We start from the raw sequence: 23,327 nt of genomic DNA on the forward strand, positions 1-23,327 counted from the left end.
TATGTTGTGCATATGTAGCAACCTTCCTTGGAGGTTGAAACAACAAAGCAACTAGATTGGAAATTAGATTTTCGCCCTTATGCTGCTAATGTAGTTCTTGTTCCATTGGGATTTCCCTTTGCATGGGCTGATGATTTCTTTGAAACTGTATGGAAATTGGTTCAAACAGGAACAAAGGGGAGAGGGGATGGCAGTGATGATTCAAATTAGTGTCTCTTCTTCAATGAGAGTCTGGTGCGCCTGAAAGTGCATGTCTTGCGGTACCAGGCGAGCCACCTAAGGTTAAATGAGATGCCAGAGCTACTGGAAACCAAACTTCAGGGCCTCAGCACTTGATTCCTCCCTGTCCAGTTGGGTTGAATTGTTAATTTGAAATCTGCAACATCAGAATGTGGTTCAGAAATGGGCCAAGCACGATTTTTCTTTTCTTTACGTGATGGAAAACCCTCTCTTTCTTTCTCCCTCATCTTTTTCCAGCCATCATGTGAAAGCTTCCTATTGCCTAACATAATAAACAAGAAAGGGAATGACTTTGTGACTCTGAGAACAATGACGGGTTTAGAGAAAGGCATCCGAAAGACGTGAAAAAGAATCTACATTTCATTTTCAGTGGCATGTGCACACACACGCATACATGTGTTCATACACACACAGGGACCCTGTACAGCTTATATTCAATATTTTCACCCTCAGCTCTTGCCTAGTTTAAGCGCCATACCCTCTTAATTGGATTTTGGCTTACTTCCAGGTTCAGTGTTTGAGGGCTCTGTATCCGTGAAATAATGATACTGAAATAAATAGCACCTCTCAGTAGAGATATCTTTTTATGTAAAATTCTTAAAGGGAATGGAGAGGAACAAAATGCTTTGTGTTTAGGAATTTATGGGAAAGTCACCAGAATGGGCCAAAACAGGAATTTCCAAGGACCTCACCTATGTAAGTGAAGTGTGCAGCTATTTAGGATGACAAAAAACATGCGTCCTCCCTGCCTGCGAGATTTGAATGCACTGTTTCATCGAAATATCAGTGAATGTGGGGATGCCCGTGTTGGGAACCAAATGGATGTGACCCTCAAGTGCTTCAGAGACCAGTGGCCAGAGTTGCCTTTCTCTGGGAGGTCCTTTTGGGTAATAGAAATGGGAATAAATGATGTAAGATGGTTGAGTCTCTATCTTAAATCTGTTCCCTCAGGGCACCAGTTAACAGGAACCTGGTTGTGGAGGCCAGGAGAGGGTGGGTTTGTTCATCTGAGCGACACTTGGAGCACATGATGCAATACAGACTCCTGAGAAGAAATACCCTCTTTGCATCTGTTTGAAATGTGCAGGTGTGAGGACCCAAGGCTGATCTCTTTGTCTTGAGCAGAGTTTCCATCTTACTGAGTCTGATGAGTATGAGTCAGTGAGTGCTTTCTCGGTGCTAAAATGTGAACGGAGGAGAAACATTGATGGAGTCCTCTGACCTAATAAGGTAGACATTTTAGGATAGCTTTCCTGGCTGGTGAGACCAGCTAAAGTCCTCCCTGGAATTCAGCATTGACTAATGGCTTCATTGATTCATTTACCCATTAAACTAGTATATTTGGATGCCTTTTCCAGGCCCTGTGCTGGGTGTGGAGATTCATTGGCACATAAGCCCAGGTCCCTACTCTGCTGGAACTTCCCTAATAGTATGGAAAGATGGACAATAAACATGAAAACAAATAATTTAGATCTTTCCAGGGCTTGGTAAGTAACTAAAAAACAAATAAAACAAGGTAGTCTGAGGGAGAATGAATAGGGTGTTTGGGTTAGTTTATCTAGGCAGATCAAAGGACTCTCTGAATAGGTGGCAATTAAACCAAAACATAACATTAAAAGAAAGCAGGTATGCCATGACCTGGGGAGTCTGGATTCTGGGGTGCAGGAATAGCAGGCACTGTGGCCCTGAGCTTGGTGTGGTTGTGTGAATGGAAGGGGGGCGGTAAGAGGTGAAGAAAACAAGACTGGTTCATGTAGGATCTGATTTGCCATGGCGAGGAAGTAAGTGTGATGGCAGGCCACTGAAGTACTATCAGCAAGCACTTGAGCTGAAAGGGGTCTTGAGAGGGTGGTTCACTCACTTTGCAGGAAGGGAAAGAACTCCCTGCTCAGGGTTAGTAGTTCCGTGGGAAGGGAAGAGGCAGTGTTGGAAAGGGAGGTGTTGAATCTGATTCCCAGGCCAGGTTCTTTTTACTAATACAAATGAGAGTTGAACAGCACCTTGTCCACTTGTGTTTATGGCTTCTCTTCCTGGTGGTTTCTGGAGGCCAGAGGAGAAAAGATGAAGTGGCAGGAGGAAGAGGAACATTCTCTGAGATGAGGAAATGGCTTTTACTTCCTACACAGGGCTGCCCTATGGCCTTGTGGGAATCTAAATGTGCCTCTCATTTGGGAATGCTGGGTGTATCCCAGACAGTAAGCATTTCAACTTTTTTTTTTTCTTTAATGAAAAACATTGAAGAGACAAGTTAATATCACCTGTAATTAAATATTAAAATACTGCTGAAGCCTACAAGGACTGTTGTGGGTTATATATGCATACATATTGTTTCTGGTGTTCTTTTGGTGGAGGAAGAAGAATTTTGGGCTTGTATCATACTTTCGACCCCTGCCTGACCAGAATTGTGATCAATTGTGTTGACATTTTGACTGAATTGTTTGTTTGAGAGTTGCTTCATTCATTCATTCGACAAGACAAATGCTTGAATCAGGCCATGAGTCAAAAACAAGTCCGGGTGTCTTCGAGGAGCCCATATTCTAGTGAAGATTATATTTAGATGCTGGCGAGGCTCATATCCACGGTGAACCAGAGAATTCGTTTCATAGTATCTGTAAACTTGGGTTAGTGAGTGTCTTAAGCTTCATGAGCGAGGCCATGAGGTGCCTGTGAAGAGGCCAAAGACCACCTTCTTCTGGGTTTTGCAGCCTCCTTCCTTTCACCAGCCAGTTGGGCAGCAAAACGATTGGTCTGTTCCTTCAAACCTGTTCTGAATGAGCCATTCCCATGTTTCTTTACCCTTCCACCACTATTTCATGGCCTCCTGGAACTCCAGACTAGTAGGTTCCTGAGAACCCCCATCCATTCACCTGGTAGGTGAGAAAACAGCACAGTGAGGTAGGTCATGCAGCCGGAGTCCCCTGCTCACTTAACCTTTTCCACTCAACAGCTTTGCTTTACCTTGATAATTATTTGGTGTTTTCATCTTCCCTTTCCGTGGCCTTGATATATTTATTTTCTTCTTAGATGTGTAATGAAAAGAACACATTATATATTGGCTATAGCATCCATAGTGTGTGTTTCAGGCCCTGTTATAAGCGCTTGACACTTGAGAGTGATTGAACTCTCACACACTTCTGCAGGGTAGGTTCTTCTGTTATCTCACTTTACAGATGAGGAAACTGAGGCAGAGGGGTCAAGTAACTTGCCCAGCAGTGATGTGAGCTAGTAAGTAGTGCAACCTGATTTTGGACCCAGGCAGTCTGTCTCCAGGGCCAACTCTTAACCCCCTTGCTTCTGCCTTTCAGGGTACACAGGGCCTGCTTCCTTAACTGGGGTGAGCAGCACAGTAGCACACCCACATAGGCACCTTGAATATTTTGGGAAATTGATTCCAAGGACCCTAAATTAAGTAAATGAACAACCATCTATGTCAGGAAAAGCGGCTTAGGGCTTGGTTTCATTATGTCTTTGGCTGTCACTTTTCGAAGTCTGAGGAGCAAAACAAACATTCCTCTTAGTGCCGCTACGTTGTCTTCAGCATTCCACAGTGGAAGTGCTTAAACTCTCTTGGTTTTGAAAATATCCTCTGTGATCACCAGCCACTAAATTGCATCTGCCACTGAGGGCCCCGATGGGATTTGAACCTGTTGTTCTTGGGAAATTCAAGCTTCGAGTGGGTTTGTGTGTGTGTGTGTGTGTGTGTGTGTGTATACATTGTACACCTGGGCAGCTGTGCTTTGGGGTGAAAAACAATCATGTATGTATACGTATTTTTTATGGGAGGTAGAGGAAGGATATATTTAATTTACCCGACTGAGAAGGATATAACAATGGTCCAGAAGGGAGTCAATGAAATGAGCTTGCTTTAAAAAAAAAAAAAAAAAATCCCAGTAGCCTGAGTCAGCCTGTGCAAGTGATTTGGGAGAGGAAGGGGAGATGATGTCATGGGTTCGGCATGTTCCGATCTTGGCCACTCAGTGCAGAGGGGCCCAGGGAGTTTGGGGAGGGTGTGTGCGTGTGTGTGCAAAGTTCACAGGAGCGGGTAGGGGGGTGAGTAAGAGCGGGTTGTAAAACAGGATTAATAACCCCTTGTCAGACCTTTCCCTGTTACTGTGTTTTTCAGTAATTTTGGTTTGAATGAAGGCTCTCTAGCCAATTAATGTTTATTTGTTTCCTTTGGCAAGACCCATTGGGGGAAGGGATGAGATTGGTGAATTTAAAATTTTTGTTTTGTTTTTGCATTTTGGAAGAAGAGGCAAGTAACGTGAGTGTGGGTTTTCAATGAAGGCTCCCCTGCCCACCCGCCCCCTCCCAGCCGCAATCCACCCCTTTAAGAGGCAGGAGGCAAGACATGGCCAGCTGGTGCCTTGAACTGACACAGGTGCAGAGGCAGTGGGGGGGTGGCGAGCCAAGAATAATTACAGGTTTCTGAACCATCAGGCCCCTCCTGACACAAGCGCTCATCGCAAAAACTGCTCTTTATGGAGAATTAATGGTGAAGCTGAGCAACTGTCAGGATCATTGTTCTCGCGAAGCATCACCCCTCAGGGGGGAGGCCTTCTCCCGAGTCCTTGGGCTCTCATGAGTTGCTGGAGCAGGGTGCCCTTCTTCTCGAGCAAGGACTGGTTGGCCCTCTCCCGCGCAGTGATGGGCTTTTCCTTTGGGGGTGTCTCTTGTACATTTTTTTTCTTTCTTAAACCACACTCTCAGCCCAGATCTGGGTCTTTGCTCTAGTGTAGGATGATTTTTCCTTGACTATTAAGGCATGAATTTTATTTTGTCTATGAAAGTATAATAACTGAAGCAGAGACATCTAATGAAACTTACTTTCAAGCTCTAAAGTAACAAATGGGATTTCCTCCAGTGTGTGTCAAGCTAAATGGAGACTTAGCTGGGAAGCAAGTTGATAGTGGACCCCAGCATGTTCTGTGATCTAGCTGTGATGAGCAGTGGTGTCTCTCCATGACTCAGAAGTTGAATTTAGTTATAGTTCAGTGGCCAAGTGAGAGCGAGTGACTCTCCTTAAGGGCTGATGTAGGGTAGGTGCAGTAATTGTAGGTAGAGGCCAGAGTGATAGACTTCTCATTGGTGTGTTCTGAAAAGTAACATATGGAAGAAGAACCCTGAACCAAGATAGGATGGCCTCTCGTGCATGGGCCACCTTGTCCCTAGTGGACACTGAATTTTAAGAGTCACAGACACTGTGAAGGAGGAAAGAGCTCTTCCAGGTTGTTGGAGGCCTGGGAGACAAGGAGCACAAGACGTGGGCCCCAACTCTGCGCAGGTTACATGGCTGTAAAATTCGCCTTAACTCTTAATTCGGATTTGAGTTGTTTGGTGGTTGTTGGTTTGTTTGTTTTTAATGCGCTGCAACTAAGGAATCCTTGGGAGATGAAAGGGGTATTTGAGGCTGTCTATTTCAGAGACGTCACGCTCTCCCCAGGCCTTTAATTTTGTCTCCTTTCTCCCCAGCCTCCCCAAAGGAAAAATATACAACAAATATTTTCTTTGTATGTTGAAAATAGTTGGGGGAGGAGAAACACTGAAGGGGTTTTGGTAGAGATTTCCCAACTTTCATGTTTGTTTAGAATTCAGTTAATTTTCATAGCACTGTCTCTCAGAATTTACAGATTACTAGAGGGAAATACTTAATTTGGTTTCAGCTCCAGCAACCAGTCGATGTGAGAGACAGTGGGAAGGAATGGCATCTTACACTGGTTACAGTGCTGTGGTGGTTTTGCGGAGTTCAGCAGTTCTGACAGTGATGGGTAATACTGTTGTACCTCTGGGGTGTGCTGTTGATGTGGGTTCCTTTTTTTTAACCTAATAGCTAAAAAACGCAGTAAGAGATTTTCACTTATACCATATACTTGCTCACCCACAATTTCTAGACAGAATTTATTCTCTCCTAACTTTCCACCCAAATATTTTCTGGCAGTGAAAGTCAAGAAAAAGTGAATGTTTGTTTAAAATCTATCTCTAGGTCTTACAAGTTTGATTCTTGTCACTGGTTCATACCTCCTCTCTGCTACGAGTTAGGTTCACTGTTACATTCTCCTCCTCAGAACTGCTTTGAAATGTCGAAACCCAGGAAGATGGGCAAAAAGTTGAGGTGCCTGTTATGTGAGGTTCTCCCACAGGCTTACTGAGTTTATCAATTATGGTGCTTCCTTTCCCTCCCCCAATCCCTCAGAAAAATTGGTACCAGAACTCTGGCCATGCTTTCAACTTCCTTTCCCATCTTTCAACTCTGACCTAATTTAAAAAGACTAGAAATGTGTCAGAACCATTACATCATACCATCCTTTGAAGGGGGAAAAAAAAAATCACAAAGTTCCCATAAATATCAATCTTTGCAATCCTATAGAGTTTTCAAGTTGGCTTGGAGTTAGAAGAATAAAGATTTTGCCAAAAAGTGTGAAGTGTGAACTTAGTTAATAATATGTTAGAAAGAATGAGTATTTTAGAAGATTGCTTTACAAAAGAAGCACAAATTACCCTACTGTCAGTAGCTTGTTTTGTGTCACTTTGAATTTCCATTCTGGGTTGTGTGTGAATTTCAGAGCACAGAAAAGTAATTAAGCTTTGGGACACTCCCAGGAGAAAGGTAAGAGCTTCGTCTCCTTGTTTCTATACTTCAGACTCTTTGGGGACTGTGGCACCATGGTTAATAGCACGTGACAAAACCACACATAATAAATGTCAGGAAGGGGCTCCCATGGGCAGCTAAGTGCAGTTCACCTGTGTGTGCAGTTCACTGGGTGAGCATTCTTTCTGGAGCCAAAATTCACCCCTTCCTTGCTGGAAGCATCGGCATTATCATCATCATCAACATCAGTAGGTCAAGGTCTGATCTCAGAAGAAGCATGACTTTGCAAGTTTCCATGAAGGAGATTGCTGTTATCTCCCCATATTTTTGCCTCTATGTTCTTTCCCCAGTTTGTTTGATCTCTTTGTTCTTTTAACTCTTGGATCTTTTAAGTGAATGAAATAGGTGGAATACTTAGAATGAAGGGCAGTGGCTAAAGGGAACACAAATGACTGATAATTGATTATGAACACAGGTAGTAGTGTAGGTGGCACTTTATTTCAATGACTATATTATTCCAGAAAGAAATCATTAACAAAATGCCATTTCTTTTATTTCTTCTATTTCTTTTTTGACTCACTAACTCAAGTATATGTGGATCCAAAGACTACAAATAACTACTCCTAGTGACACAGTTATTGAGTGGTGGCAAGAATATTGGACCAATGGCTTTGTCTTATGTTCTAATTAAAAGACAGAAAAAAAGCCTAGAACTTTTTGTGTTTTAAAAACATTTGGCTTTAAAGGGATGGCATTGAGGAGGCTGGACTAGAGTCTGCCCCAACCAAACATGGGTATAGTTTCAGTGGTGGTGATGGATGGGGGTTGTGAGGCAAGCTTATGTTTTAGAAAGTTCTTACAGTGCTACACCACTTCAAATACTTAGACATATCTCCCATCTGAGATAGCAAAGGTAGAATTTAGCTCTAAAAGATTATTTTTATTGTTTGAGACCTATGTGATTTAAACAATATGGTCATTGCTTTTAAGGAGATCATAATCTTAATAAACCAGACATGCTACCAATTTATGGACCCTTAGATTCATTTTGGAGACACAGTTTAATTGTCCAGGATTGAGGAGGGTTGTCTTTCAACACTTGACAGCCAGCATATTTTCTTAACTCTGTGTTTCCTAAACCAGGCTTCCTGAAAGAGATAGACTTTATGCTGAACTTTGGATGAAAGAATGATTAGTGGGAGAGAAAATAAAAGATTGTGTCAAGCATATGGGCATGAGGGGAAGTTAAGGAGAGGAAAAATAGGTGAGGGAAACCCTTTAGGGGGAGGGTTTTAGGGGAAATGGCAAAAGCACCTGGAGATATTTGCAATCTTGACTGGCAATTTTCATGTAAATTATGATGAGATAAGGACAGGTTGAACAAGAGCCATTTGGTAACCTTGGCATCATCATGCCCACATATGACCAAGTTTCTTGATCCTGTGAAAGTAACTACCTCTTGCCAACAGCAGGGAGATTTTGGTGAACTTAATTTGTCCTGCAAGACTTGGATTATCCTGTTTTCTGTCAAATTCTGCCTGTGCATCCTATCATAGAAGTAGCAGGTATGGCAGTTAACAGGTTTGAATTTTTTTCTTTTTTAAAAACTAGGTCTTGGATTATCATTTTAATAAGCATGTTTCAACAAGAAGGCTATGAAGAGAATGGAGAGTATTTTAAAATATTTCAGGGTGATCATTTCAAAACCAAATTCAGGTGATGTTTGTTAGGAAACTAGAAGAAGCCATGCATTTTGAAATTGAGATATCGGACAGCCTTCACAAAACTCATCTGTGACTCATAAATAATAAGAAAGTCACTTTGCAGTTGGGTGCGTTTCCTCCCCATTGCTGACGGTAGTGGATTTTTGAGAAGGTGGAGGCTGATCCAGTGGCTCAAACCCTAAGTTGTATTGTTAGGTCAGGCTGAGGAAAGCCTCATTTCTCCAAGGTGAGGTACCAGACAGCCATGATTTATGTCATTAAATTGACATCTGCTGACTCCAATTTGGAGTTTGCTGGCTAGTGTCATTGGGACAGAGTAAATCTCTGGTTCTGGTGGACAAACAAACATTTGAACTCTGTGTCGAAATTTGCAATCTGGAGACACTCCTAGTGTGCCGATGGGCATTTCTTCTCTCTCTCTCTCTCTCTCTCTCTTTTGAAAGTATTTAGACTTATATTAAGTCGCAAAAATTGTACATAGAGTTCCTGTATACACTCTTTGCAGCTTCCCTTAATGTTACATAATCATAATACAAGTATCAGAACAAGAGATTAACCTTGATAAAATACCATTAACTAATTTATACACTTTATTTGAATTACATTACTTTTCCCACCGGTGTCGTTTTTCTCATCCAGGATCCAGGCAGGGATCCATTGCATTTAGTTGTCTTATCTCCTTAGTTTCCTGCAATCTGTGACAGCTTCTCCTTTGTTCCTCATGATCTTCATACTTTTAAAGAATACCAGCCAGTTATTTTGTAGAATGGCTCTCAATTTGTATTGGTCTCATGTTTTCTCATGATTAGATTGAAGTTAGGTACTTTTGGCAAGAATGGCACAGAATAATGTTGTGCCCTTTTCAGCCTATCATGTCCGGGGAGCATGATATCAATACGCTGCAAAATTTTATCATATGGTGAAGGTGGTGCATGCCAGGTTTCTCTACTGTAAAATTATTATTTTTGTCTTTGTAATTAATAAATGTCTTGTTGGGTGGGTGCTTTGAGACTAGGCAAATATCTTGTTTCTCATTATACCTTCATCTATTAATTTTAGCATCCATTGGTGATTCTTGCCTGTACTCATTACTACTTTGTTGTTTGACTAATGGCGATTTTCTATTTCAATATTTCTATTTTCAATACTTCTATGTTTATTAATTGTAATTTTACTATAAGTAGGAGCTGATCTATCTCCTCCATTTATTTATTTATTCAACCGTTTATTTATATCACTATGGATTCTTGGATATTAATCATGTTCCATGGGTTAGAATCTGTTATCATTATTCATTTTTGTTGCTCACGTTGCCTAGATTTGGACTTTGAGAACTCCTTCAGGTTGGCTCATGAGTCTTTTTGACATGCCTCCATCACTTTATGAGCACTTCCTTACCTTCTGGTATGACAGTATATTCTAGTCTCATCTTTATTTTCTTTGCCTCAGCCTTTCAATCAACTATTTCTCCAAGGCACTCTGGTTCCCTTTATTGGATAGTGATATTTAGAAACCAAGATCTTCATGCCAGGTGTGCTCACTGCTACTGGGGTGTCTTTGCTTGTAGACTCTTCTCATTGATGGAGCTAGGAAATACATGTATATATACACATACATGCATATACACATTTATTTCTATACATACCTCTGTGTGTATATGTATTAAAATCTCTGAGTAAATACTGATACCTTAAATTCCAATTAAACATCATAGGCGTTTCTTAAGGGAGTTCTTATAATTATTTTTCAAAAACATTGGTGATAAACTGTCTCTTTTGCTTGGAAATAATCTAACATTGAAATCCTCCTCCTCATTAACATTTTAATCTCCAACACTCCTGTTGAGTTTCTGGTTGACAAAGTCTTCTTTTCTATCTAAGCTTCATCGCCAGCAAATATTACAAGAAGTAGATTTCTCAAGACAAAAATATTCCATAATGATTTCAGAGGGCTACTCAGCACATTCTGATGGGTACTCATGCTTCGCTAACTCTCAGATGGAATAATAATGCCTTGTATTAGGATTGCAAGTGATAACCTCTCTTTTAAGTGGTCCAGATTTTCCCACATTTAATCATGGGAAGTATCTCCATCCTTAGATAATTAGTGTGATCCATGTGTTCTGGGATTCAATCTGGGATTCAAACTAGGGCATACTGGGTAGGTTATTTTTGTTTGTTTTTTTTTGGTACGCGGTCCTCTCACTGTTTTGGCCTCTCCCGTTGCGGAGCACAGGCTCTGGACGCGCAGGCTCAGCGGCCATGGCTCACGGGCCCAGCCGCTCTGCGGCATGTGGGATCTTCCCGGACCGGGGCACGAACCTGTGTTCCCTGCATCGGCAGGTGGACTCTCAACCACTGCGCCACCAGGGAAGCCCTGGGTAGGTTATTTTTTATCCTCCCTGAAGAGTGTGTAAATGCATTTAGAATATCTCAGTTCCTTAGAATTCCTTAGAGTATGAAGAGATCTGAGCTTCCTAATAATCACAACAATTTCTTAGTGACTTTTGATTCTGTGAGCTAAAAATATGTAAGATGACATGACATCCGAAAGCTGTATCCACAGACACTGGTGACTGTGAGTGTGAAATCGTCCTTGTTTGTGAGGCCGGGAAGGACCTCTTATAACCTATGATTCAGCTGATTTCTACCTGAAACATATCTGTGTCTCTATGGTCTGGTTCTGCTCTTTGGGCAAAGCTAAAGGAGTATTACAATTATGTTCTAGAAGACATGTATTAGTGGTCATTTCTAGGATTGCTAGCCTCAGCCTAGTCCAGGTTAGGGTCAGCAGGTGGCTTTTGTAGAGTGGAGTAGAATAGAATGATCAAAATAATAGTATAAAGTTGATTTTATCTTTGTTTGATAGACATTATGTACCTGATGGGTACCAGACACTGTACTTGGCAGATGATGGTTTAAAAAGGGAAGGGGAGGTTTCAGGGGTAATATCTTATAATTCAGAAGTGAATTGACTGGGGCTAACACTGAGGGTTTCAATATTGGAAAGAAGTAAATGATAATTTTTAGCAATGAGATGGAAAAATGAAAGGGAAAATCTCTGAAACATAGAATTCAGAAAAGGGGCAAATAAGGATAAGACAAATTCCTAGACCTGAGAAGGTGGTAGTACTTGTTTCGGATATAAAGTGGTGGGAAGCTACTCAGCAAGAGCTATTATTTAATCAATAAGCAAAATAGAATCAAACTTACTTTTCCAATAAGCTTTACTTGATTAATACCTCCATAATATAGAGTACAGAATTCATTGTCCACTCATCCCCTAAGAACTTATCAACATACTTTATTGTTATGTTATTTGGTACCACTTTGCTTATAAATTCATGTAATTTTTAGCTGGTAATTGTTTATTCTGCACCTACATCACATGGATCTGTCACCGTCTTCTTCTTCTAACATACAGAAAGCCTTGCACCTTGCTGTGAACACAGTAGTTGAGTGAACACTTGTGACATGAGGGTTGAATGAAGATTGGAACCATTCATTAGTTTATCCTATTAAAAATCAATAGTGAGACCCAAAGGTGATTCATTGTTAAAAATCTGCTTTTCTTATTCAGTAATGCAGAGTTTTACCAGAAGGCTGATTAAAAACCAATCTTTTGAAATGTCACCAAAATAAAATCCTTGACAGATACAACACAACTAGGTATATCATTAAAATAGATTCTTAACAGAATAAAAACCTAGAATCAGAACATTGGTTGAAAACATAGAAGCTCTACAGAGGCAGTAAATTAGGAGCTAGTCACATTTTAAATTTGCCATCAGTGTTTTCTTTGTTGAAGCCCCAGAAGTTAGAGCAAATTGAACTGATAGTATAAGTTAGCACCATGGTTTTCTACCAGATTCTGGAAGAGTAGGATTAAGTGAGGAGAGCTTTTAGATTATAAACTTAAAATCCGCTTTGGCCATAATAGCGCTTCCCCCATCTTACAAAGACTTACATGCACCATGGATGAAGATTTGTTGAAACTCTGAACCTTTCTGTTTTTTTGGTTTCTTTTTCCTCACTTCTTTACCGGGTGAAAACTTTATGTTGAAATAGATTGTGTCTTATCTGTACCAATTCAAATAGCTATGATTGAACTTATTTTTATTGTGGAGTCAGAGATGTCAAACTATTATAATGGGACTCATGCTCCTTGCCACACAGTATGTAGCAATTGTATTTTGAATAACTTGCTGTAAACAATGGGGGTTTTGTCATGTGCATCAAAGGTTTTATACAAGGCGTTCTTTAGAACAGTGTCCATTCCTGCTGGTTAGGGAATCCATTCCCAAGGCAGGGCTTGCTGTTGGTTCAGCTCATAACTTAGTTTGGGTGGGCATGGTTTATTCTAAAGGGCAAGTTGGAAAACTGGTCTATTTTTGTGACTTGCTAAAGTCTATTTGAAAAATTAAGTTGGACTGTGGGGAGTCTTGATATGAAAATCTTGTCTGATTCTATTTGCTTCTTGCTTGCGCGGGAACTCCTAGGGAGGCTTAGAGCATCTCACCTGCTGAATTGGATTGTGGAGCATGAGACCATTTTAACATTAAATGTTCTCAGGGAACTTGATGGTGTGAGATAGCCCTTCTGGGCTTCTAGTTCCCCATTAACTGTAGTAGTTGAACTCATATCATGTGACCCTTGTGAACCCTTCAGAAGTGTCCAGGGAGAAAATAACAAGGTCAGACCTTTCAACAAGAGAATTTCAGATACGAGCCATGAAACATTCTCTGTTCCTTCCTGTATCTTCTTCCTCAGCCTGTCAACATGTGGTCTCGTGGTGTTCTTTGCTTCTGATGGCTGTTTCTCTCCCTCCCTCCTTCCCCTCTGCAGACATGCCTTGAATTGGAACGCTACCTGCAGACGGAGCCTAGGAGGATCTCGGAGACCTTTGGTGAGGACTTAGACTGTTTCCTCCGTGCTTCTCCTCCCCCGTGCATTGAGGAAAGTTTCCGGCGCTTAGACCCCCTGCTGCTCCCTGTGGAAGCGACCATCTGTGAGAAGAGTTCGGCAGTGGACATTTTGCTCTCTCGGGACAAGTTGCTATCTGAGACCTGCCTCAGCCTCCAGCCAACCAGCTCTTCTCTAGACAGCTACACAGCCGTCAACCAGGCCCAGCTCAACGCAGTGACCTCATTAACGCCCCCCTCGTCCCCTGAGCTCAGCCGCCATCTGGTCAAAACCTCACAGACTCTCTCAGCCGTGGATGGCACAGTGACGTTGAAACTGGTGGCCAAGAAGGCTGCACTCAGCTCAGTAAAGGTGGGAGGGGTGGCAACAGCAGCGGCAGCCGTGGCGGCAGCTGGGACAGTTAAGAGTGGACAGAGCGACAGTGAACAAGGAGGGGTAGGGGCTGAGGCATGCCCCGAAAACAAGAAGAGGGTTCACCGCTGTCAGTTTAACGGGTGCCGGAAAGTTTATACAAAAAGCTCCCACTTAAAGGCCCACCAGAGGACTCACACAGGTAGTGGTACAAGTTGGCCGCACGTGGTTTCTTCTTTTTCCTCCTTTAGCCTCATGGTGGGAAGGGCTTCTCTCTGTTCCGAGAAGTGGCATCCATGCCAACTAGGAGGTGCAGAGAGGCAGGTGGGCCTGGGTGGGGAAGCAGGCGACTCACTCGTTACCTTAGGATCTCCAGGTGTCCTGAGCACAGGACATGGGTTTGTCACTCACTGGCTCGGAGACACTTTCAGAGGCAATAATTCTACAACCATGGTGTAGAATCAGACACTACTGAGGATGCCTGAACAGGGGCTCTGGTGGTGTGACTCACAACCGTACGTGATATGTGCACCTGTCACTTTCCTGGTACTTTCCATTGTTTTATCAGTGTAATTTTGCAGTTTGGATCAACAGTGGAATCCTAGGAGGTACATTTGAAATTCACAATTGAGCAAGGTAGCCAAGGTGTCCCTATTCACTCTTTTTCCAGCATCCCTGATTTTTCATCAAAGTCACCAACAGCAGGAGGGTTTCAGAGTTCATTAGAGGTGATCATTCTATAATTAATTGGCATCGCCTCTTTTGCATTGTTCTCTGGCGCATGCTTTATGGAGAGATGGCAGAATTGCTTTTTAATGAGCTTGTTACTGAGAAGTTGCTAAAGTGATTACATTACTATGTGTGTGGTAAGGGCGCTGGGGACCGGTGGGGACTGTATATTTTCCTCAGGACTTCTGTGGTGACTCCCAGGAATCATGTTGATCTTGGGAGCGATGGGATAATTTGGTAGAGGGGGGTTTGCAGAGAAAAGAGTGAGATTAGCATATTCTTTGAATCCGGTCTTTGTTCTCTGGTTTGAGTTGGAAGCTTAGGGCTGGTGGCTCTTCTTGGGGTTAGCATCGTAGGAGCAATTACTATCATTGGGGTTTTTTAATGAGTCCCTGACAGTGTATTGCTGGTATGGTTTTTGCATACTGCGTGCACAGTACAAGCTGAACAGGGAAAACCTCCGAAAGTATAAACAGCAGAATCAGAGTGTTGTCAGGGAGAAATAGGGGATTGGATCTAGGCTAGGAGATGTGTTGGTGAGAGTTCTTTTCGGGCTCACTGCCTGTCTTCCAGGTACTCTGTGGTGGTTTGTGGGCTGTGTCACCAAGGAAGTGTACAGTGCAAAGTTCATTGGCTGGAAAATCAGGAAAACCTGGGTTCTACTCCAGTGCTATTACTAACTAGCTTTGTGACCTTGAGCACATCGCTTTACCTCACTGGCGGCCTCATTTTCCACATCTGCCAAACAATCTGGATCTTAAGGCCCCTCTCAGCTTTAATCTTCTGGGGGGAGGGGGTCTGTGAAATGTCTTTGTGCAGGACAGAGAAGCTTCCCTGAGGTAGGAGTACATAATGTGTGACTAGAAGCCATCACCACCGCGAACCTGGAAGGTACTCCCACGGGGAGATGAGCGTGGACGTTGCTTCTTCACACCACAGGACTTAGGCATGCTGTCCTCTAACTCTGAACTGACTTTCCCTTCTGCCCTTGCTTGGTTCATGGGAAGGTCCCCTAAGGTAACTTTTGAACCTGTGGCTCAGGTTCAGGTGCCACTCAGGGTTCCCATTGGAGATTGGGTTCAAGTCCTCCAGTCCACATACATCAAGGCGAAAGCTTCCTTCAATTTTCAGCTTTTTTTTTTCCTCTCTCTGATATTGTCCTGGAGGTCGTTTTTATTTATATGTCTTTCTTTCTCAAGTCAATGAGTAAAGTAACGAGAAGACATTGCAGTGCTCCCAGGCTTCAGCCATGACTCATCTCCTGTTCCCCGCAGGAAACCAGAGAAGGCAGGATGAGGCAAGAAGGTTGAGCATTGTTGGGGGTGTGGAATTCATGCTTATGAGCACAGTTTTTCATTACTGACATGAGACAGGCTATGTCCTGCCTAGTGTGAGACTGGACGGCTCTGGGGAAGCAGAGAGTCTTTTTTGGGGGTGAGTCCAGAGCATTTTCTTCTTTTCCCTATCCCCTCTTTCCAATGGATGTGTTAGAAGGATAACTCTGAGGAGTGATGCATATTTTGTGCTTTGTTTTTTGGGCATTTTCTGTTCAGAGTGATTATCAAGGTGGAGCTCATTATGTTTCCCATCACCTGCAACCTCTTGCCTTATAGCGAATTAAAGTGGAAAGACTCCTCCCCGTGGGGAATTTACCCAAGAAGGCACCGTGCATTATTAGAAAGGCAGTACCGCAGAGTGGTTAAGAGCAGGGCTTTGCAGTCAGGGAGACTTGGGTTTGAATTCTGGCTCTACAACTTCCTAGATTTATGACCTGGATACATGATGTATCTTCCCTGAGCCTCAATTTCCTCATCTGTAAAAGAGGGATAATTTACCTCCTAGATTGTTTTGAAGATTAAATGAGTAAACATATGTAAAATACTTGGCAGATGGTAAGAGCTCATTAAGGATAGTCATAGGGTTGGTTATAGTTGTGACTATTGCCGATGATCTTGATTAGCAGTGATTTTGTGCAAAAACAGCTTTATGTAAACTAGAAATAAACCACTTAAAGTTAAATGCCACCAAAGAACAAGAAGCTTTTCTTTCCTCACTTCCATAATTTCAGTGTAGGGGTGATGATACAAGGACATTACTCATGGAGGGTGAAATTGGACATGCAGGCCTTGGCCCATTGAAGTTGGCAGTAATGTAGAGCATGACTTTCCTAAAACAACACAGGAAGCAATGGCCTTGCACCCTCCAGAAGCATTTTGCCAGTAAAACCTTCTGCAGAGACAAGCACGGAGGGAAAAGTAGGTGCTTTGAGAAAGAGAAAGGATAGGAGGGGAGGCAGAAAGGATAGGAAGGATAGGAGGGGAGGTAGAAAGGATAGGAAGGATAGGAGGGGAGGCAGAAAGGATAGAAAGGATAGGAGGGGAGGTAGAAAGGATAGGAAGGATAGGAGGGGAGGCAGAAAGGATAGGAAGGATAGGAGGGGAGGTAGAAAGGATAGGAAGGATAGGAGGGGAGGCAGAAGTGGAGATGGGGGATTAGGAGAGGGAATCTGAATTAATTTGGATGAAATGGATGAGAATCGGAAGTATTTATTTGGAATTGGTGTGAAGGGGGCACATGGGGAACTGAAAAAAACAAAAGTGATAATTTATGTGGTGTGGATGAACTAAGAATAATGAAAAAAGCACGAAGGATGGAATCAAATTAAGTGCAAACATATCAAGGAGGTAGACTAGTAAAAAGCTTGAGGGCAAAGGTATACAGTGATGGGAATTCAGGTTGGAGACGAGTCTGCTGCTAGAAGTGAATGGAGTAGGAAGAGCCGCTGACCAAGTGTTGAAATGAAGTTTAAAAAAATTGGCTCTGGGGCTTCCCTGGTGGTGAAGTGGTTGAGAGTCCGCCTGCCAATGCAGGGCATGCGGGTTCGTGCCCCGGTCCGGGAAGATCCCACATGCCGTGGAGCGGCTGGGCCCGTGAGCCATGGCTGAAGGGCTCTGGTTGGATTCAGGCAAGCTGTTTTAACACAGGGCTCACTTTAATTCAGTGAAAATATTTTCTTATCCTTCAGCTGGGGAAGTGTTCTGGGACATAAAGAGAGAGAGAGAGAGAGAGAGAGAGAGAAAACCATCCAGGAGAAAGAGGGAAAATATTGGCATTTTGTTCTCTAGAGTTATATATATGATCTATCTCTTCTATATGGTAATATGTTGAAAAAGAGACACTTGCAAATGTGAAATAAAATGTGTGGGTCTCTGTCTATGCATAAAGAAAGACAATACATTGTTAGTAACATGGACTTCCTTGCATTGAAGAATTTTTAAAAGTGTTATCCATTTAATCTTTATACAGATAGGATTTACTGAGCTGGAAAAGATATGCTGCTGCTTCTTTTTTTTTCCCTTCTGTGTCTGTTTTTTGAGGATGCTGAATCCTTCAAACTTTTTGCCCTGGAGGATGTTAGGCAGTGAGGTGGCCTTTCTTTTTTTCAGGTAGCAGATGTTCAAGTTGGTAGCTAGGGCACAAATACTGGTTGCCCAAGGAGGTGAAGTGAGGGATGGGGGAGCCAGGCTGGGGGTTGCAGAAGATGAGGCAGGAACTGGGACAAAAGGAATATTGTGAAGTAGCAGAATCTTAGTGAAAGGAAGCATATAAAAATGGACATATGGTTTATTCATTGGGAAGAGCACTTAGTGCTGGCATGAGCGTAAAAATGTCCTTTAGCAGCCAAGCCATTACAGACCTTTCTCTCCCACTCTGTTTTCTGGTCTTTGTATAATATATTTTTCTTTCTCAATAAGTCAACCATTATGTTCATAGTTTTATTCATCTTCTTGGAGACAGCTAAATAATTCTTATATTTTGACACAGGGGAATCTCTCACTTTCAATTAAAAAAAAACACTTTATTATGCTTATTTTCAGCAAAAATCAATTTGTTAAAATGTTAGTAGTTTCTATTCAAAATGAGAAAGAATAATATTCCACATTTCTTCTTGATCACTGCTAAGTAGGAAAGGAAGAAAGTCTGTGATTGAAATGGTGCTTTGTGTTAAGTGAGCAGACTTTTCTAATATGGAAATTCATATAAAAGCATGTCCACATTTACACTATTAAGATGACTCAGGTTGGTAAATTCTGGACAAAGGCCAGCAATGAAGTCTTTGGTTGTTGGTCACAGAAGAGGAAGAAAAGAGGCCACGTCCTCTCTTGTGCTACTTGGAGAGCTCTCTATAGACTGGGGTTGCTTTAGCCTAATCCATGGGTGGTGATAGGACATTCTAGATTTTGCACTGAAAAATATAAAAGTATGCTTTCTAAGTGAAAAGATAAAAAGAACGTGCAATTTACTTAGCATTCTATATCTGCTTTGGGGTGGTCATAATGAATCAAGATGTGGCACAATCTCTAAGTTTAATTAGGATTTAGGGAAATTGTTTTTAAATGGAAAGGTGAGTAAAAACATTACAAACAAAAAGATGAGTGTAGTATTTAAGAGGCAAACAAAAGTGCTTATTTTATACATATAATGAAAGTTCTTTAAAGTTTGAAATATAATTTATTTTACTTTTCAACAAATACTTATAAACACTTGCTATATGCCAGGTATTGTTCAGAGTATTAAGAAACAAAATTCGATTGAGTAAATTTTAAAGATCTTATTGGCTTTATTTAGTGATTCATGAATTGGGCAGCATCTCATCTAACAAATAGAAAGGAACTCTGAAGCACTATGCAAAACAAAAGACTTTTATAGACAGAAGGGGCTGGACAAGGAAGTTGTACCAGCAAAGAGTCTGATTGTTTGTGGCAAGGTCACCTTCCTTTAGGGAATGACAGGGATCTATCACGCAAATTACCTCTCTAGTGCTGATCAGGTAATTCCAGATTGACTGGTTTAAGATTCCATTCTTGCGGCCGGTGAACCTATATTAAAATTGTAAGTTTCAGTTTGGTGAAGTGGGGCTTAGCACAAGTGACTCCATTTTGGGCCAGTTGTCTCTTTTTTTAACAATTCTCCCTTTCTGATCAAACTCAGCCTTAGAGATGTGATCAAAATTTAACGCATTAATGCCACTCCCAGCTACTGCTCTGAAGATCTCACAGTTTTTGCTGATTCTCTGTGTGCTATTCACAGGTCATGACTTAAGTTTCACACTTTTTAAGTTGGTCATTCTCTTCATCCCTTTTCTGACATTTCAGTCTTAGGGTGTTACTTGCTTGGTGGTTAGTGACCATGAACATGCACTTAAACGTGCATTTAAAGTGCACCAGGAAGACTACTATGATTATTGTAAGCAAGACAAATTCCCAGTGTCTGGAGTGCACTTCAGAGCCATGCTCCCCAAGACCCAAACTAAGCAAAATCAAATACGTCAAGGAAGACCTCATTGAAGGAGTCACTTTTTAAAGCCAAGTGACTTATTCAGTGATTTTATGTAGCTGAGTTTCAGCTTCCCCAGAAGTGTTAATCCAAGTGCAGCAAGTGGTATTGGATGCAGCACAGACACCTTATTGTTCAGCTAAAAGATAATCAAGGGCTATCCCATTATCAAGAACAACCTTGGTCAGAGTCTAAGGAATTTTCTTGGGCAGCTATTGCTTTAGCAGTGGATTTTGCAATACTTTCAAGAGTTAAGGAAGGTTCCTGATCATAGTCTCATTTGTACTCACTTCTAACCAGGGAAGTAAGTGCCTGCCAAAGGAAGCGAATCCTGAGTCCTGAAGCCTTCTGATAGGTCCCTTCTAACTTGACAATGTAAATCAGGGAAATTGACCAATGAGGTGCCTCAGTTTGATTGTGGATGGTTAGGGGCACAGTTAGGTAACCTAAGAGGCATTGCCTGGTTATGTACCAGCCATCTAGGTATGCATAAGCCCAAGGAGAATGATAATCACCACAGACAAAGATTAATCATGTCAGGGCACAAATCATTCCCATGAAGATGGCACTGTTAACGGATTCATTTGCAGGGATCATTGCACTTGCCCATTCAAGCCAGGGGTCAGTTAGTTTTTCAGTGCATTTGGAAAGTAAATCTCCTAGCCCCAAATAAAAAGTTGTTCTAAATTCCTTGCAAAAATGGGTGCAGCTGGTAAGATCTTTTTACGATTGGGGTAAGATCTGATTTAGATAATCATAAGAACGTCGAGGTGCAAATGTACTATGGTTTGTCTAGTTGGGCAAGTACAGCTATAATCAGAGAAAAGTAAAAACAAGGCACTGAATGTCCTGGCCATAAAAGTTAGACCCTCTAAGTGACTTCTAAGGGGGGTTCAATTGTAGTTTACAGGACATTAGGAATAGAAGAAAAATTGGTCGCAGGAAGGACCAGGGGGTCTCTAGCATTATGGACAGGTTGGAGTTTTTAATGGCAAATCCAGCAGTCTAAAAGGTTATCCCCCTTAGTAATGGCCTGGGAGATATGATGGTGGTGTCGTTCCAGGCCAATGCCACAGTAAAGGAAACAAAGAGAAGAAGAAAGGGTTTTTAATGTTTCGTTAAAGTATGAAGTCTTGATTCAGCATCTTGGGTGGAAGCAGTCTATACTGATGTCAGCTACTTCTCTTCCTAGTCAGTTTAATTTGCAGGTCTCCAGAGTTTGCCCAGGAGCAGATGTCAGGTGGAACCTTCTTCAGCTGTGAGATATGTACCCAAGGTTCAGTGCCTTCTATTTTTGCAGCAGTGTCAGTGGTCAGAAGCACTTGGTAAGGTCCTTTCCATGAGTCTCACTTTTGCAAAAATATCAGAGTAAAACAATAACTGCCTGTAAATTATAAAAGACTTTAAAATGCCCACTGTTAAGATCTGATGAGAACTCATTTGCCGAGGAAGTGTATTTATTTCTGTGATATACATTTTAAGATAGTAACTGGAATTACGACTGATAACATTTTACCAGAACATTTAACATTTAAGAATTTCATACGATTTCTGGAACACTTATAACATATACAAATACAAAATAGAGAAGACTTATTGTTACCTATTTGGCAATGCTTCTTATTTAATTTAACATATCAAATAAGCCTATTTAGTTTAACATCTTTCTTTTTATGAGGAGACAGAATAAATCTCTTGAGATGTTCCAGGGGCCCTCTGGAAAATCCCAAAGAAAGTTTGAAGTCAAAAAACTTCACTTAGAATTTGATTTGGGGGGAAGTGTGTCAAAAATATCCATTTAATAGTGACAGTAGATACTGTTAAAGGCAAATACAGAAGGTTACATAGTTGTAAGCAAAACTTAACTCTTTTAATATTGAGAAGATTGGGTTTTCTCAGCAGTCAAAGACCTGATAAAGACAGTGTGAAGCACAGTAAGTTGCTGGTAAGACACAAAATCTTCACTGTCCAGGCAGATTACTTAAAAAATAAAGAAAATTTCACAATCCATTATCAAAAGCAGACTAAAAGTCCAATAAAACCTTGTAATTTTAACAGAGAAAACCAATTCTAATTTTATACTAGTGTACTTTTGATATTAAAACTCATTTTTTTAAACGTAAATAAATTCATTCTAATCTTAGCCAGCCTGACTACACATAAAATTTGTTTCCAAGGTTCCTTTTCCACAAACTTTCTACAATTTTGTCCTATTTTTTTTTTCTCTTTCTCATTTTGGAACAATCAGTCATTTTACTTTCCTTACCTACTTTTCATACACAGTTGTTTTCCTTCACCCTTATTTTTTCTAAGTAGTTTTAATTACATATATTGATAATATTGAAAATAAGGAATGCATCCTTAATTCATAGTGAAAACTAAGATGTAAGAAATTGTGGACTGTCTCTTATATGGGCATTCTGTGGACTGGCAAATTTATAAATACATTTCATAATTTCTAGAAGTATATTCTTTCTCATAATAAATTTTCCAATGTAGCAAAAAAAAAAAAACCCATGTCTACTAATAAACCCAAGTTTCTCAGTAATAAGAAGCTAAAAGATAAACCTGTGTTCAGGACTAATGTTCCAGTATTTATATGGAAATGATCTAGATAGTCAGTGACTATTCATCATTTAATTTAACTTAGCAAAACTTTAAGGTTTCAAGTTACCAAAAAGATATGGGGAAACTATTTAAGTAGATATACCATAAACCATAGTTATTGCTGGAAAGTGGAAACGCTTACCCACTTACATCTATTTAAATCACTTGTTCTTAACAGTTATGTTTAGATTACTCATGAAAATTTTATCATACCAAGTTATTTTTCTTGCTGAAAAATTTTGTAATGGAGATAACATGAACTTATTTGACTAGTAAACCCAGGTAGAATAAAATTGTATGTCTGCATTATTTTCAATGTTGATAACTCTAAAGACATATCTATTTTAATTAAGCCAACAAACTTAAACTAGCTTTTATTTACTGAAGATTATCCTAGGTCACGTGAACTTGAAAAACATTTGAGTTTTCATATTTCTGAGACTATGTTTAATTTATATAGCATTTGTTTTTAAACCAATTAAATGGAGCCCTTTACAAATTAATCTTAGCAATACCATCCAGAGGTAGAAAATACCACACATCTACAACACATATACAGTTGACCCTTGAACAATGTGGGGTTCAGGGGTGCCAACCCTCTGCATAGTGGAAAATCTGTGTGTAACTCATCATCCGCCCTCTGTATACATGGTTCCTCTATATCTGCGGATTCAACCAACTGCAGATCATATAGCACTGAAATACTTACTCTTGGAAAAAACCTGCAAACAAGTGGATCCAAACAGTTCAAATCTTTGTGGTTCAAGTGTCAACTGTGTATATAGACACACATAAACATACAGACTGACTCAGAGACCTTAGAGCTTC

The 23,327-nt window shown here is 41.0% G+C and overlaps 1 protein-coding gene across 6 annotated transcripts in view; it reads left to right on the forward strand.

Annotated features, from left to right (window-relative positions):
* The window catches only part of KLF7 (KLF transcription factor 7), a 123,438-nt gene that overhangs the window by 37,260 nt on the left and 62,851 nt on the right, over positions 1-23,327 (forward strand). For all 6 annotated transcript variants that reach the window (XR_012332990.1, XR_012332991.1, XR_012332992.1 and 3 more), the window contains one exon: positions 13,398-14,028. Coding sequence is in view for 3 of the 6 variants with exons in the window: in XM_073807347.1 (XP_073663448.1) it covers positions 13,398-14,028 (631 nt within the window). In the remaining 3 variants the exon portion in view is untranslated. The remainder of the gene's footprint in view (positions 1-13,397; positions 14,029-23,327) is intronic.

This window comes from Tursiops truncatus, chromosome 7 (genome assembly GCF_011762595.2).
Source record: "Tursiops truncatus isolate mTurTru1 chromosome 7, mTurTru1.mat.Y, whole genome shotgun sequence".
Taxonomy (NCBI): Eukaryota; Metazoa; Chordata; class Mammalia; order Artiodactyla; family Delphinidae; genus Tursiops; species Tursiops truncatus.